The following is a 14,570-nucleotide window of genomic DNA, read 5'->3' on the forward strand; positions in this document are numbered from 1 at the left end:
TGAACCCAGGAGGCAGAGGTTGCAGTGAGCCGAGATCGCACCACTGTACTCCAGCCTGGGCGACAGAGCGAGACTCCGTCTCAAAATAAATGAATAAATAAACCAAAAACCTGCTTTTCTCTAACCTGTCTAAGCATTGTTATTCCCTAGCCCTAGCCCCTGAATAAGCTTTGGCCACTTTTTTTTTTTTTTTTTTTTTTTTTTGAGATGACGTTTCACTCTTGTTGCCCAGGCTGGAGTGCAATGGCAGGATCTTGGAGGCTGAATCAAATGATTCTCCTGCCTCAGCCTCCTGAGTAGCTGAGATTACAGGTGCTTGCCACCACTCCTGGCTAATTTTTTGTATTTTTAGTAGAGATGAGGTTTCATCATGTTGGCCAGGCTGGTCTCAAACTCCTGACCTCAGGTGATCCACCTGCCTCAGTCTCCCAAAATGCTGGGATTATAAGCATGAGCCACCGCGCCCGGCCTAGCTTTGGCTTTTTATACCTGTCTGCTTGGACTCATTCTGTCTCACTGGCTCCCCTCCCCTTCTGACAATCCAAAGTGGCTTTCTTCACCAGGTCCCCCCTCGACCACTCCAATCGGAAATGACTTCTTTCTTCTGAGAACCCTCGAGCATTGACCATATGTGTCATGTATCTGATATGGAATTCAGCATTACCCTGTGATGGCTTTTGTGTTATTAAAGTGAACTGCCACTTATTTCTTATGTGCTTGCAGAAGTTAATTGGTGGGTTTGAGTATTGTTTCCTCAACTGTATCTTAAGGCCTTGGGGAGAGTGAGCTGCCCAACGCCCCTGCAGCACCTAGGACAGGGCCCACTAGTAATAGCAGCAGTAGTAGTGATGATAACAATGAAAGTTCACATGACGGCAAGCTTTCTCCGTGCCAGCCCGTTCCATGTACGAACTCACTTATTACTGGATAAATATATTTGAGGGTTTTAGTGTCATGGGTGTATTTGACCTCAAACGAAACCTTTGAAGGGTTTTAGGTCACCCAGTCCCCATACTCAGACAATAATAATTCTGGGTCAGAGCTGATCAGGGAGGAAGATGAGTTTTCTAGGCAAAGGCCTAACACATAGCAGGGAATGAGGATGGCCACAGCCTGGGAAGGAAAGGGAAAGAAAAGGGAAAGAAATGGCCACAGCCTGGGAAGGAAAGGAAAGGGAAAGAAAGAGAGGGCTGTGCACAGTGGCTCACGCCTGTAATCCCAGCGCTTTGAGAGGCCGAGACAGGAGGATCACGAGGTCAAGAGATCAAGACCATCCTGGCCAACATGGTGAAAAATACCAGGCGTGGTGGCACATGCGTATAGTTCCAGCTACTCAGGAGGCTGAGGTAAGAGAATCGCTTGAACCCAGAAGGCGGAGGTTGCAGTGAGCCAAGATAGCGCTGCTGCACTCCAGCCTGGCAACGGAGCGAGACTCTGTCAAAAAGAAAAGAAAAGAGGAACAGAAAGGAATGAGATGCCGGGTTTGATGGCAGCAGAGGCTGTGAACCAGTCCATGCTGGTGGACTCACCCCCTTTCCTGCACTGGCAGGGTAGGGCTCTGGAAATAAGGCCTGGCTCCTGGCAGGGCTGTGCTGAGGCCTCCTTCCCATGGTGGGTCCCAATAGGATGGTCTGGGTCCCCTGGGGACAGCAGGCCCAGTGCACAGCCACCTCTCTTCCTGTCCACACTACCGGGGTTCCCAGCCTAGCTGGCTCCAGGCCACCTGCCTCTCCTGCACTTGGAAGGCACGGGATGAGCGTCTGGGCTGTGCGGGAGTGAATGTGCTGAGCACGCCAGTACCAGGCGGCTGGAGCCAGCCAGCTCATGGAAATGCCTCCCACCCAGGGGCCTTTTCTCCCCTTCCGATCATTAGCCTCTCGAAATATTTCCGTGTCTCAACATTGCAAAGCGTTTTGGGGCTCTGGGGATTCTGGGTGATTTCGCTCCAGCCTTCAAATAAACAGCAGCTAGGAGGCCACCTGCCTGTGCCCAAAACCTGTGGCTCCCATGTTTGAGGGTCCAGGGGGCATCATTCATGTGGTGAAAACTGGGGAGATCCAAGGGTGCTTTCTGATACTTCTGCACCAATAAATGCACCAGCCCAGTGGCCTAGAATTAATCCATGGTCCCAGCTAGAAGCACTCCCTTACCCTTTGCCAAGCACAGATAAATAGGTCTCAGCACCCATGTACTGAATTGTTTGCATTCTTAACGACAGGAAAAGGAGGAAGAAATACTTTCACTTTGGGGGACACCTACCTCTAAAGGGGCTAAAATTTTCACCCCCTTTAGTCAGAGGCTCCGCACCTGACCTGAAGGGCTAGCTACTTAAAGAGTAGATCTGGTTTCTAGGGAAAGAACTGTGGGACTGTGGCTGGCTCTGTTGAATCTAAAAATGCCCCGGAATAAACGTAACTGCTTTCTGTCCAGTATGACATCAAACCCCGTTTAGTTACATTTTGCTGAAGCAGCACTTAAAATCAGGAAAGTGGTTTAATTTGCTGCTGACAAAAGGGTAAGGGGAGTTTTCTCGCTGAAACTTTGCACAGAGGCCCAGAATAAATGAGTGCCGTTTAAATTCTACATGTATTTAGGATTCACACAGTCAGTAGTAGTAATTTTCCTCTTCTTGGAAGTCTTATTTAGATGGCTGCTGTAGAATTCTTCATGTATGACTCAAGCCCTCGTCATATTTATAATAGAGTCTGTCTGCCTCAAGGATAGGGACCGTCAGTCTTGTCCTTGAGTTCCCCACTGCCACCCAGGGCCTGGCACCTGACAGTTGTATGGTAAACATTTGCTCTATGAGTACACAGAAGAATCAAGGGTCTGAGTTCCTAATACCAAAATAGCCATGAAACAGGAAGACATCTGATGCAGCAAGCCTCAGGAACTGCCAGGATTCTACCCTTGAGGCAGAACTGGCTGAGCTCCTCTTTTTGTTATTGTTAAATCAGATATTTAATAATTTAAAAAGCCAGCCCTTTCACGATTGAGGCTCAGTCGAGCACACAGCCTGCTTCTACCGCGCGGACTCCAGGTGTGTCCTGGCTCTTATCTCCCCCACCCAGCCATGTACCCTCCCCAGGGATCCTCCACAACCTCCAGGCCCAGCCTCACTGCCAAGTCACCTTCTGCCCTGAATCTTCAAACCTAAGTGCCCAGAAGCCAATTGCCACCAAACTGTTCATAAATCCAGAGAGGGCTCCCTCCTCTCTTCTCACCTTCAATTCTATCTTACTTGTTTTTCTTCTTTTCTGCTACTTTCCTTTTTTTTCTCCCTCTCTCCTCCCCTATTCTTTTCCCTTTATTTTGTGCCATCCCAGTCTTCTGTCCTCTCTCCAGCATCTTGTCCGAGCTTCCCCAGGTAATGCTCATGCCTACCTTGGACAGACCATCAGCATTATTTGTACAGAGACATTAAGAAGTACCCCACCTGATCTGGTACAGCATGGGCCAGGGGCTTGGCTTGGGCTGATGCTGATTTAGGGTGGAGATGTCATGTCACCTTCCCAGGGGTGAGAAAGACAGCATAATGCCACAGACAGCCCTCAGCCCAAACCTTCACTATCCTTACCCCCACATGAATCACACATTCTACATATCCTGTTCCCTTGCTCATCATTTTCCTCCCTCTACCAGGAACTCCTTGAGGGCAGAAAATTTGTTTTACCTCTGTGTGTCCTCAGGCCTAGCACAGTGCTGCCACGTAATAGGAACAGAATCAATGTTTGTACAGACAGCCACAATACAGCTATGGAGTACTGATGGTGTGCCAGGTTCCAGACACTGGAGACAGACAGGTGACCAAGACAGATTTCCCTGGGCTCAGGGAGCATCCAGGAGAGAAGAGGAAATGTAAATGCAGGGAACAGGGCACAGGAGGGGAGACCCAATCCAAGTGCCATTTACACCGGCTTTTAAAGGATGAATTAGTGTTAAGTGAAGGAGGTGGGGTGGAATGGAGGGGCTCAGAGAGAGCATTCTAGGCAGAGGGAATGTTTGATGGGTGGATGGGTAATCCTGGCATTGAAATCTGAATTCAATGGCACAACAGTACAGAGTAATCTGACTGATACAGGGAAACAGATGCTGAATTAGGAGTGTCCTGATACTGTGCATAGAATATAATGGCAGTGGGAGTGATCTCCTTATTGCCTCTGTTCTGGTGGCATGTGGACTGGTATTGCTACATCTTGGTGGCAAATGCTCCCAGGAAGGGAGTGGAATGAATACATCGACCTCCTCTGGCAAGCATGGGGGTACCCTGGGCTTAAGGTAAAACCCCTTGGCCCCATGTCACATGGACCCTGCCAACCTCAGGCACCTCACCAAGGTTCTTCTCTCCACCTAGATGAGCGGGAAGTTGTTCAGAAAAAGACCTTCACGAAATGGGTGAACTCGCACCTGGCTCGAGTGTCCTGCCGCATCACCGATCTCTACAAGGACCTGCGGGATGGGCGCATGCTCATCAAGCTGCTGGAGGTGCTCTCTGGAGAGATGCTGGTAAAGTCCCTTACGTGGGCCCCGGGGCTGCTGCCATTGGCCCCTCTTCAGCAAAGCCATAGTTTGAGGGCATCTCAAGTTCTCATGGCCTTCCCAGTTTTCTCTCTGCTCCTTTGGGAGGCTCTAATACTTAGAATGGGAAGCATCCACGTGGCTGACTGGGTTCTCTGAATTCTCCCCAGAACTTCTTGCCTCCTCTGACCACTCCCACCCCTTCATGCTTCTCCCAGAAGCCATGCAGAGCTCCTGACTTTCACACTGGGCTCTGGGCATCTGTAGCTGGCCTGTGATGGCCTGGCCCTCAGTCTCCCCAATTGGGCTAAGATGCGTCTCTCTTGGAACCAAGAGGAAAGTGTGGAAGCCATTTTGCTGTGTATTTTACCACCCTTGCAAGTGGAAATTTATTAGAGGCTGTCTCAGTTGTAACCCGCCAGCAATACTGTTAACCCCAAAGGAGAAGTAGATGAAGGTTTATGTTTTGCTTGGCACAGAGTAAGCTTTGTGTCCTTGGGCCTATCAGGCAGGACCCTCTTTTCCTCCATTTCTCCCATGTGTAAAATGAGGGCAATGATACCTGTACCTGGTGAAGTTATTCTGAGATCCTCAGAGTCTGAATGAAAAGGCTTGAATGAAATGTTGCCTTTTCAACTCCATGCTGAAGTTCTGTCTCTCACCCTGCATTGAAATTCCACAAGAGTTACCATGGGGAACCCATCAGATGAGGCAGTTATCATCAGGGGAGAGGAAAAAGTTAATTGGCAGGGATGAACCCATTATCAATCACCAAGCTAAAAGTCACTCTTAACACTGACTGGCAATAAACAGTTCTTAGAACTGTGCCTGGCACATAGTAAGGGATCAGTTAACCATATGTTATGTTATCTTATGCAAATGCCATTTTTTCGCCCACTCAGAGGGCTTTGTTCAGCCCTGGAAGGGCACTGATGCAGCCTGGTTGCCAGTCTCTGGGTGCTTGTTGGAGGGAATCTCTGAGCTTTGCTGAAAGGAAAGCACTGAATAGTGTCAATGAATGCCCATAGGACTTGGAGTTTGGCCAAGAGGTTGGAGGGTGGGTGCTTATGACAAGACCTGGTCTAGGCTGTGGCCTCTGGGATGACTGCAGTTCCTCCATGCCCACGGGAGCCACTGCTGTCCCCCAGCCAAAGCCCACCAAGGGGAAGATGCGCATCCACTGCCTGGAGAATGTGGACAAGGCTCTCCAGTTCCTCAAGGAGCAGCGTGTGCACCTGGAGAACATGGGCTCCCACGACGTTGTAGACGGCAACCACCGCCTGGTCCTGGGCCTCATCTGGACCATCATCCTCCGCTTCCAGGTAGGTTCCTGGGGGGCAGAGGAAGTCGAGGGAGCCCTCAAGGCTGCACAGGGCCTGGGAATCTTCTAAAATGGTGAACAGAGTGGGGGTGTTAGTGCACATTCTGGGAGTCTGTAAATCTTCCATGTGGGACAGTGCTTGTATCACCCCAAATCATTGAAGCTCAGGGGGAGCTGCTCACTCAGTAGTATAGTCTTTTCAGGGAGAAGATAGAAATTAATTGGTAGCTGGGTTGATATCTGGCTGGAAGATTAGCTTTTTAGCCTCCTCCCCCTACATATGTAACTTCTTGGTTTTTAAAATAATTAGATTCAGAAATTGCAAAAATTGTATAGAGGATCCATGTGTATATTTTCCAGTTAGAAACTTTTCTCTTCTCACCCTGAAATTCAAAGTCCAGATAATTTGTAAGGAAATTTAGAAAGGGGAAGGGGAGGAAAACAGGGGGACAGAAAGAACGTTGCCCAAGGAGGTGAGGGCAAGAGAAAGAAGACAGCATACAACTCGCGGACTAAAGACCTCAACCAAGTGGTCCTGGATGTCTGATCTCACTCTCCATGGATGTGTAAAATTGAACAACAACAGCAGCAGAGTTGGGGAGAATGGAAAGGCAAGAGGAGCTGCTAAAGAAAGTACAGTACTCACCAGCATTCATGTTGTTCCACAGCCTCAAGGGGCATTGCACGTCCAGCGGAGGAATCGGGGCATCTCGTCACTGATTCTCCAAATTCTATTCGAGTTATCCAATTACAGCTGTCTTGTCCCTGTGCCATTTTGGCTAACTGAGGCAGGGAAACAGGCTGCTGGGGCCCAGGGCCTCAGGGTGTGGTGTTGCTGCGGGGCTGGCAGCTACAGCAGAGGGACAAGGGAGGGAGCCTCCCAGGGACAGCAGGAAGGCACAGATCCAGATGCGAATTCTCGTCAAATCTCTCTTGTTCTCCTACCCTCAGATTCAGGATATTGTTGTCCCAAGTCATGAAGGTCGTGAAACACGTTCAGCCAAGGATGCGTTGCTGTTGTGGTGTCAGATGAAGACGGCAGGGTATGCCCTGGGAACCAGCTGTCAGCACATCCCCCACCAGCCCCTTGCTCCCCACAAGCACTGCCATCCCCAGAGGGACACTAGACAGCATCACCCAGAACTACAGCTGCCTGCCTGTAATTGATGCAAAGTCTGTCCTGACCTGATTCTTTGAGGCCTGGAATACAGGATTCTTTTCCAAAGTTACCTGCAGGCAGACTGGGGGGTCTGTGTGGTGTTCACATCTGATGGGGGAGCCTCTGTGTGTGGCTTAGCTGCTGCCCCCTCTTGGTGACCTGGCTCAAGAAAGGACAGTTCCATTTCTTTCCTGGTATATTGGCCCTCAGTTTGTACACTTGTTTGGGACTACAGAAAATCTAATTCTTAGCTCTTACTGTTTCTCTTGGATGCAGCTACCCTCATGTCAATGTCACCAACTTTACCTCCAGCTGGAAGGATGGGTTGGCCTTTAATGCCCTGATACACAAGCACCGGTAAGAGGGAAGGGACAGCCATGGGGACTGACTCAGACAGCCTCCCTGGGAATATTTGGACACATTGCATTTAACATGGAGTCACAGAAATGTGACCTCCGCTGTTCCTTCTCCTCTCCCCTTCAGCACCCCATAGCACCCCCACTTTCCTTAAATCCCAGCATGTCTGCCACCCACTTCCCTCATGTGCCGAGGCTCACACTTGCCCCCTCTCCTCTGCTCCCGTCTCCTCCTTTCACTCCTCTTGTCCGACAAACCTCCTGCCTCTGCACAGTGTCTGCTTCATACTAGGGCTGCCCTGCTGGTGGGGATGCTGTGGCCACTCCCTTTTCACAGTCCAGCTTTGTCCCCAGGCCCGACCTGATTGACTTTGATAAGCTGAAGGACTCCAATGCCCGGCACAACCTGGAGCACGCATTTGATGTGGCTGAGCGCCAGCTGGGCATCATCCCGCTCCTTGACCCCGAAGGTGAGCCACACCCACCCCTGCCAGCCTTTGCTGCAGCAATGAGGGATGCACTCGCTGTGCTAGAGGAGCTCAGCCGCAGGACTTCTGTAGGCCAGCCCAGGTGCTGGGCAAGCTGTGGGCACAGTGAGGGGCAGTGGCCGGGCCAGGCTCTGCTCTGGGCCTGCTTCTCTGCTCCATGCTGGTTCCCATGCCTGCCTGGTCTGTTTGGAGATGGATTTTGGATCTTTCTTCTTTTCTTCTTTTGTGATTTGTGGTTCTAAAATGGATTTCGTCACATTCTTCCGTTCTTGCTCTGTTGGTTGTCACTTTATGCCTGTAGCTGAACTTCATGCTGGAGGAAGGGGGGATAAATCCTCTGAGCCTGACTTTCCTGGCTTCCAGTTTGGTCCTGAGAGTACACCCTTTCCCCGAACAGATGTCTTTACGGAAAACCCTGATGAGAAGTCCATCATCACCTACGTGGTGGCATTTTACCACTACTTCTCCAAGATGAAGGTGCTGGCAGTGGAGGGCAAGCGTGTCGGCAAGGTAAAGCTGTTTTGGAACCAAAGTGTCACCCTTCCCCTGTTTGCCAGATCCAGACAGAGCTGGCCCCTTTCCAATCTAAGAAAGGGTGAAGAGTGCAGCTCCCCTACCCCCTAACTTCATCTAAAGCTGCCCTTGGCAGCATTGATGGCTTCTGAGCTGAATTCCAAAGCAGGTTGATGGTCTGTCCTGAAAGGTACCACAGGCGGCTGCTCTGTGCCTGGCGTCCACCTGGCCCACCTGAGACGCATGTCTCATGAACATCCCCACAGGAACCCTCCAGGCTTTTATGTGGTTTGTTTATTGTGATTGCCGACCTCTTAGGCACCCACAGTATACCAGAAACTCACCCATCGGTAGAGACCCTCATGCCAGGTTCCTTTCCTCTGCTAGATAGATCCTTAGCTCCTGAAGGATAGGTACCATTTCTCATTCATCTCTGTGCCCCGTGTTTAATAAAGACAATGGCTGGCAGCCCTTGACTCCTCATGAACATTTAAAAATAAACAAAACCCTGGCCCCCAAGTGGCTGGCATCCTGGCACAGCAAGCTTACCAATCTTCTCTAGCACTGGGGAGGGGAGCTGCTCCCAATCCCTAACAGGCCAGCTCGCTGCCAATTGGCAAGACGAGGGCTTCACCCACTTCCCGTCCACTCCTGCCGCTCTACCAACAGTCTTGGGCTCAGGGAACAAACCCAGCCTAGAGCACTCCGGGGCTTAGGAGGTGGGAGCCCCATTTCAGGGCACCTTGACTGTGGTCCTCATTGGTATCCTCAATGGTGGTTTTGCCCTTCTGATGAGAATAAGTAAGAAGGTGATTCCTTAGGTTATTGACCATGCCATTGAGACTGAGAAGATGATTGAAAAGTACAGCGGGCTAGCCTCGGACCTGCTCACCTGGATCGAGCAGACCATCACTGTTCTGAACAGCCGCAAGTTTGCTAACTCACTGACGGGCGTCCAGCAGCAGCTGCAGGCCTTCAGCACCTACCGCACTGTGGAGAAGCCACCCAAGTAAGGGCCTTGGAACACGGGAGGGTGGTCCTCAGTGGCTGGGAAACTGACCACCAAAAGGTAGAGCCAGGTTCTGGGCCTTATGAAGTGCATCTACGAGGCACACGCTCAAGATTAGAGAGCCGCACATGTGCCACCTGCCTCGTGCCCCTCTTTACCACTCTCCTCCCAAGCCACCAGCTTAGAGGAAACCAGCATTGATGAGAAACCTCGACTCATGACCAAAGACAGTGGTTCCTCCCAGATCCCTGAGGAGGAGCAGGAAGGAAATGATAGGCTTCTGAGTCTCTTTGAATAATCCAGGCTGAAAAGCTCCTCACTGGTCTGCCACTGAGCTGTGGGCTCGTTTTCTGATGAGATGACCTCTGTGCTCTCAGCCCCTGAGCTCTCTGCACAGGGTCTTATGAATCATCAAGTTCATCCTTCTTTTCCTCTCCCATCTGTCACTGCTCAGCAACAGAGCACTTAGCCTGCTTCTCAGGACCTCTGCCCTACCCTAGTGCGTGCAGAGCCTGTGTGCATATGCTTACACACAGGTGCATGCAAACAACCGTGCACACACATGCATACCTGCGTACACACAACCATCCATACACACAACTGTGCACCCATGAGCATGCATGCACACACAACCATACACACACAACCGTGCACTCATACACATACACATAACTATACATGCATTCATGCACACACAACTATGCACCCATGCATGTACATATGCACACACAACCACATGTGCAAACGCACACACATATATACAACCATGCATGTGCACATGCACACACACACAAACATGCACACATACACACAAGGCGTTCCAGCTTATCTGCCATTAGCTTGTCCAGCTCGTCTGAAACAGGCTTCTAGCTCACTGGTGGTACCTTCTGCCCTACTATTCCTCCCACCCCCCACACTCTCCATTCATGACTCTGAAATGGGGAAAGGTGAAATGCTGACTCTAGGATATACTATTAACAAGTATCTGGTTTCTGGTCTGACACCAACCCATTTCTGAAGCCCTAAATCCAATACAGTTAGCATCCCCTATGAGTCTACCAGTCACTGCACACAGGGGTGTTATCTCTTGGCTGTGTAGACAGTGCTTCATGGCCACAGTTCTCTTAAGTGCCTGTGAGCACTGAGATCCATTAGACTGGGCTCAGGGTGGGGACATTGCATATAGCTGATCCTTGACTGCCAGGTCAAGGATGCAGAAATGGGGGGACACTTGGGTACATGCAGAAATGTGGAAGTACCTGATACCTGCAGCCTGTACCCCACATGCTAGACAGCAATCCTGCTACCAATTCTTGTCTCCTACACCTACAATCCTCTGAGAGCCCAGCCTTTCCTGCCTTCTGGGAAGCATCTGGCCTGTAGGACTTGCCAGGAGATCTGGCTCATTAGGACCTGGGTGAAAGCTGTTTTCAGTGTAGTATGCTCTCCCACGGAAAATGCTGCTTCTGGGGTTTTATTGACTCACTCAATAAGAAACTGACCAGAGAGCTAATAAGAAGCCCTCATCACTTGCAGAACAGAGAAGGGTTTTTGTTTTGTTTTTTTTTTTAATTGGTCAGTAAAACTTGATATTTACAGGAATTACCAGAATACCTCAGCTTCCCATGTAGAAGCAAATGATAAATGCTACGGTGGCCATTGTGTTTTCTTTGGTTTATATTGTAAAGACCCAAACCCCTATTAGATCTTAGTTGGTGAGAAGGATAGATGTTTTAACAGGTAAGCAGACCTATAGATTCCCTTTAGTTTTTCTGTGTTTTTAAGGGAAATATGCTTTGCTATCTAAGTTTCAAGATGCCACAGTTCCGTATTGACTTCAGCAAAAAAAAATTTGGACATGAGATATGAGATACCAGTCTTCCTATCTCTGTTTTCTTGACAGGTTTCAAGAGAAGGGGAATCTGGAAGTTCTGCTTTTTACCATCCAGTCCCGGATGAGAGCCAACAATCAGAAAGTGTACACACCCCACGATGGGAAACTAGTGTCTGACATCAACAGGGTACCACAGCATTTTCCATTATGCATTGATGGTGGATTGATTGAATTCCTGATAAGGACACAGTGAATGGTTGTTGGACCAGATTAAACCAAGCCACTTTCTTTGGTGTTATTAATCCACATGTTGACTATTTGGGGGAGTTATCTGAACCTGGTTCTGAGGGGTCAGACTCTACTCCCCCACCCTCCTTTAATCCTCCTGTTCAGATGCCCTGAGTCCCTGAACAGGGTCTCACTCTTCCACCCAGGTGGCAGTGCAGTGGCACAATCACAGCTCACTGCAGCCTCACCCTCCCGGGCTCAAGTGAATCTCCCACCTCAGCCTCAGTAGGTGGGACTACAGGCGTGCACCACCACACCTGGCTAAATTTTGTACTTTTTATAGAGACAGAATCTGGTGATGTTGCCTAGGCTGGTTTTGAACTGAGCTCAAACAATCCTCCCATCTTGGCCTCCCAAAGTGCTGAGATTACACATGTGAGCCACCACACCCAGCCTCCTAGTCCATTTTTTTTGGAGTCAGTTTTACAGCCTATGCTTGATAGAACAAACTCAAGAACCTTGAGTTTGTCTTTGAAGATGGAATATTAACTACTTATAACCAAAGGAAAATGCCTATGACATTTCAGAGGCTTGGAGGCTTACCACCACCTGGCAGTTCATATTGAACGGAGGTAACCATTAGTCAATAAGAACTTACTGAGCATAGCCGGGTGCGGTGGCTTAAGCCTGTAATCCCAGCACTTTTGGAAGCTGAAGCAGGCGGATCATGAGGTCAGGAGCTCGAGACCATCCTGGCTAACATGGTGAAACCCCATCTCTACTAAAAATACAAAAATATTAGCCAGGCGTGGTGGCGGGCACCTGTAGTCCCAGCTACTCAGGAGGCTGAGGCAGGAGAATGGTGTGAACCCGGGAGCCGGGAGGCAGAGCTTGTGGAGAGCCGAGACTGTGCCACTGCACTCCAGCCTGGGCATCAGAGCGAGACTCCGTCTCAAAAAAAAAAAAAAAAAAGAACTTACTGAGCATTCAGAGAAGTGAAAAACATTATTTTGGGCCAAGAGTCTGAGGAAGGTTTAGGGGAAGAGGGAAGTGAGACTCATGAGCAGTGCCCTCTGAATCTTTCATGGGTCCAGACATGAAAGCCAAAAGGCTTTTAGTGATCTTTAAGCTGTTACCACGTCACCCAAGAGCATCGGGTTGTACCTCGATTCCAGAAATTGCTCAGTGTTGGGTGAAAGAGATGGAGCCCCCAAACTGAGGCGTTTTTCCTATACCCCAAGAATTCTCATTCTACCCTTTGTGCAGGCCTGGGAAAGCCTGGAGGAAGCTGAGTATCAGCGGGAGCTGGCCCTGAGAAATGAGCTCATTCGGCAGGAGAAGCTAGAGCAACTGGCCCGGCGCTTTGACCGGAAGGCTGCAATGAGAGAGACCTGGCTCAATGAAAACCAGCGCCTTGTGGCCCAGGTAATGAGGGACATGCTTTGGGTGACAGGAGAGGGGACATTCTTCAGAGCCCCCAGCTCTTGGCTGGGCTGGAGTCCAAGCTGGCTTCTCACAGCCTCTCCTTGTGCCTTGCATCCCAGCTCACCCATGATCTAGTGGATCAAGATTTGCATCTGGGGAGGAACTCTCCAGGATTTATTAAATCTCATTTTTAGGAAAGAGCCTTGGAGTCTAGAACTGGCTGCTGAAGTTGTCTTTTGTGGGCTTGTAGCATCAACTACAGCTGGGGTTTGAGTTGATGTTAAATCGTGGTTCTCAGGGGATATGGTAAAATCACAGACTGCACCTTGTCTGTGTCGGCCATGCCTTTTGGACTCTGGCCTCTGGTGCTGTGACATTATTCTAGCTAAGAATGGACCCCAGGGCTGATTCTTCATCAGAGCATCTGTTCCCTCTCACTTAAAACTTGGAATCAAAGTAGATTCTTTCCAAAAAGGGGCAACAAGTATTCTGAGAGCACTGGAGAGAGTATGCGCACCCCAGAGAGCGTGTGAATAAACCATCTGTTTGTTGGTGCATGGTTTCTGAGTGAGAAGCAGCCCCTTCCTGCCCCAAATCCAACAGGTCCACTCAAGGCAGGGTGGGGAGGGCCAGCAGGCCACCAAGGGGCTCCATTAGTAACACACAGACTGCATCTCCCTCACGGGTAGCACAGGGAGTGAAATCACGAACTTCTTGCCGGGCGCGGTGGCTCACGCCTGTAATCCCAGCACATTGGGAGGCGGAGGCGGGCAGATCACCTGAGGTCAGGAGTTCGAGACCAGCCTGACCAACATGGAGAAACCCTGTCTCTACTAAAAATACAAAATTGGCCGGGCGTGGTGGTACATGCCTGTAATCCCAGCTACTAAGGAGGCTGGGGCGGGAGAATCGCTTGAACCTGGGAGGTGGAGGTTGCGGTGAGCTGTGATCATGCCATTGCACTCCAGCCTGGGCAAACAAGAGTGAAACTCCATCTGAAAAAAAAAAAAAAAACCATGAACTTCTCTTAGAGGCTCTTGTAAGACATGACTTTTTGGAATTTGGGTCTGATAAGACAGCTGCGAAAGGAAGGCGGAGTTCTTGGGAATGTGCTTTCCCGTCTAACACTGGTTCTGAAGGGACTCACCCTTTCCCTGCATTTGGGGATGAGCCCCGGGGTGTCTGACTGAGCTGCCTGTTTTTCTCCCATGGGGCAGGATAACTTCGGGTATGACCTGGCAGCTGTGGAGGCTGCCAAGAAGAAGCACGAGGCCATCGAGACTGACACGGCTGCCTATGAGGAGCGGGTGAGAGCCCTGGAGGACCTGGCTCAGGAGCTGGAGAAGGAGAACTACCATGACCAGAAGCGCATCACGGCCCGCAAGGACAATATCCTGCGCCTGTGGAGCTACCTGCAGGAGCTGCTGCGGTCCCGGCGCCAGAGGCTTGAGACCACCCTGGCACTGCAGAAGCTCTTCCAGGACATGCTGCACAGCATTGACTGGATGGACGAGATCAAGGTGGGCCCTGGGGGCCACCTCCTGCCATGCCCTGCAGCACTCACATTGGGTCTCAGGGGCCCTGCAGTTAGCATAGGCTTCCTTAGACACCTCCCAGCCAGTCATATATCTGAGTCAAAATAGAGAAACTGAGGCAGCAGAGTGTCTAGCTGCACTTGCCTCTGTGCCTCTTGGTCCACTCTGCTCCAGCAGGTGATAC

The 14,570-nt window shown here is 50.2% G+C and overlaps 1 protein-coding gene across 2 annotated transcripts in view; it reads left to right on the top strand.

Moving 5' to 3' along the window:
• The window catches only part of SPTB (spectrin, beta, erythrocytic), a 77,562-nt gene that overhangs the window by 15,517 nt on the left and 47,475 nt on the right, over positions 1-14,570 (top strand). For both annotated transcript variants that reach the window (XM_011949766.1, XM_011949767.1), the window contains exons 2-11: positions 4,355-4,506; positions 5,667-5,840; positions 6,791-6,882; positions 7,275-7,355; positions 7,709-7,824; positions 8,240-8,352; positions 9,177-9,364; positions 11,268-11,385; positions 12,693-12,851; positions 14,069-14,371. In XM_011949766.1, the coding sequence (XP_011805156.1) occupies positions 4,355-4,506; positions 5,667-5,840; positions 6,791-6,882; positions 7,275-7,355; positions 7,709-7,824; positions 8,240-8,352; positions 9,177-9,364; positions 11,268-11,385; positions 12,693-12,851; positions 14,069-14,371 (1,496 nt within the window). The remainder of the gene's footprint in view (positions 1-4,354; positions 4,507-5,666; positions 5,841-6,790; positions 6,883-7,274; positions 7,356-7,708; positions 7,825-8,239; positions 8,353-9,176; positions 9,365-11,267; positions 11,386-12,692; positions 12,852-14,068; positions 14,372-14,570) is intronic.

The sequence above is a fragment of the Colobus angolensis genome, unplaced genomic scaffold (genome assembly GCF_000951035.1).
Source record: "Colobus angolensis palliatus isolate OR3802 unplaced genomic scaffold, Cang.pa_1.0 Scaffold3, whole genome shotgun sequence".
Taxonomy (NCBI): Eukaryota; Metazoa; Chordata; class Mammalia; order Primates; family Cercopithecidae; genus Colobus; species Colobus angolensis.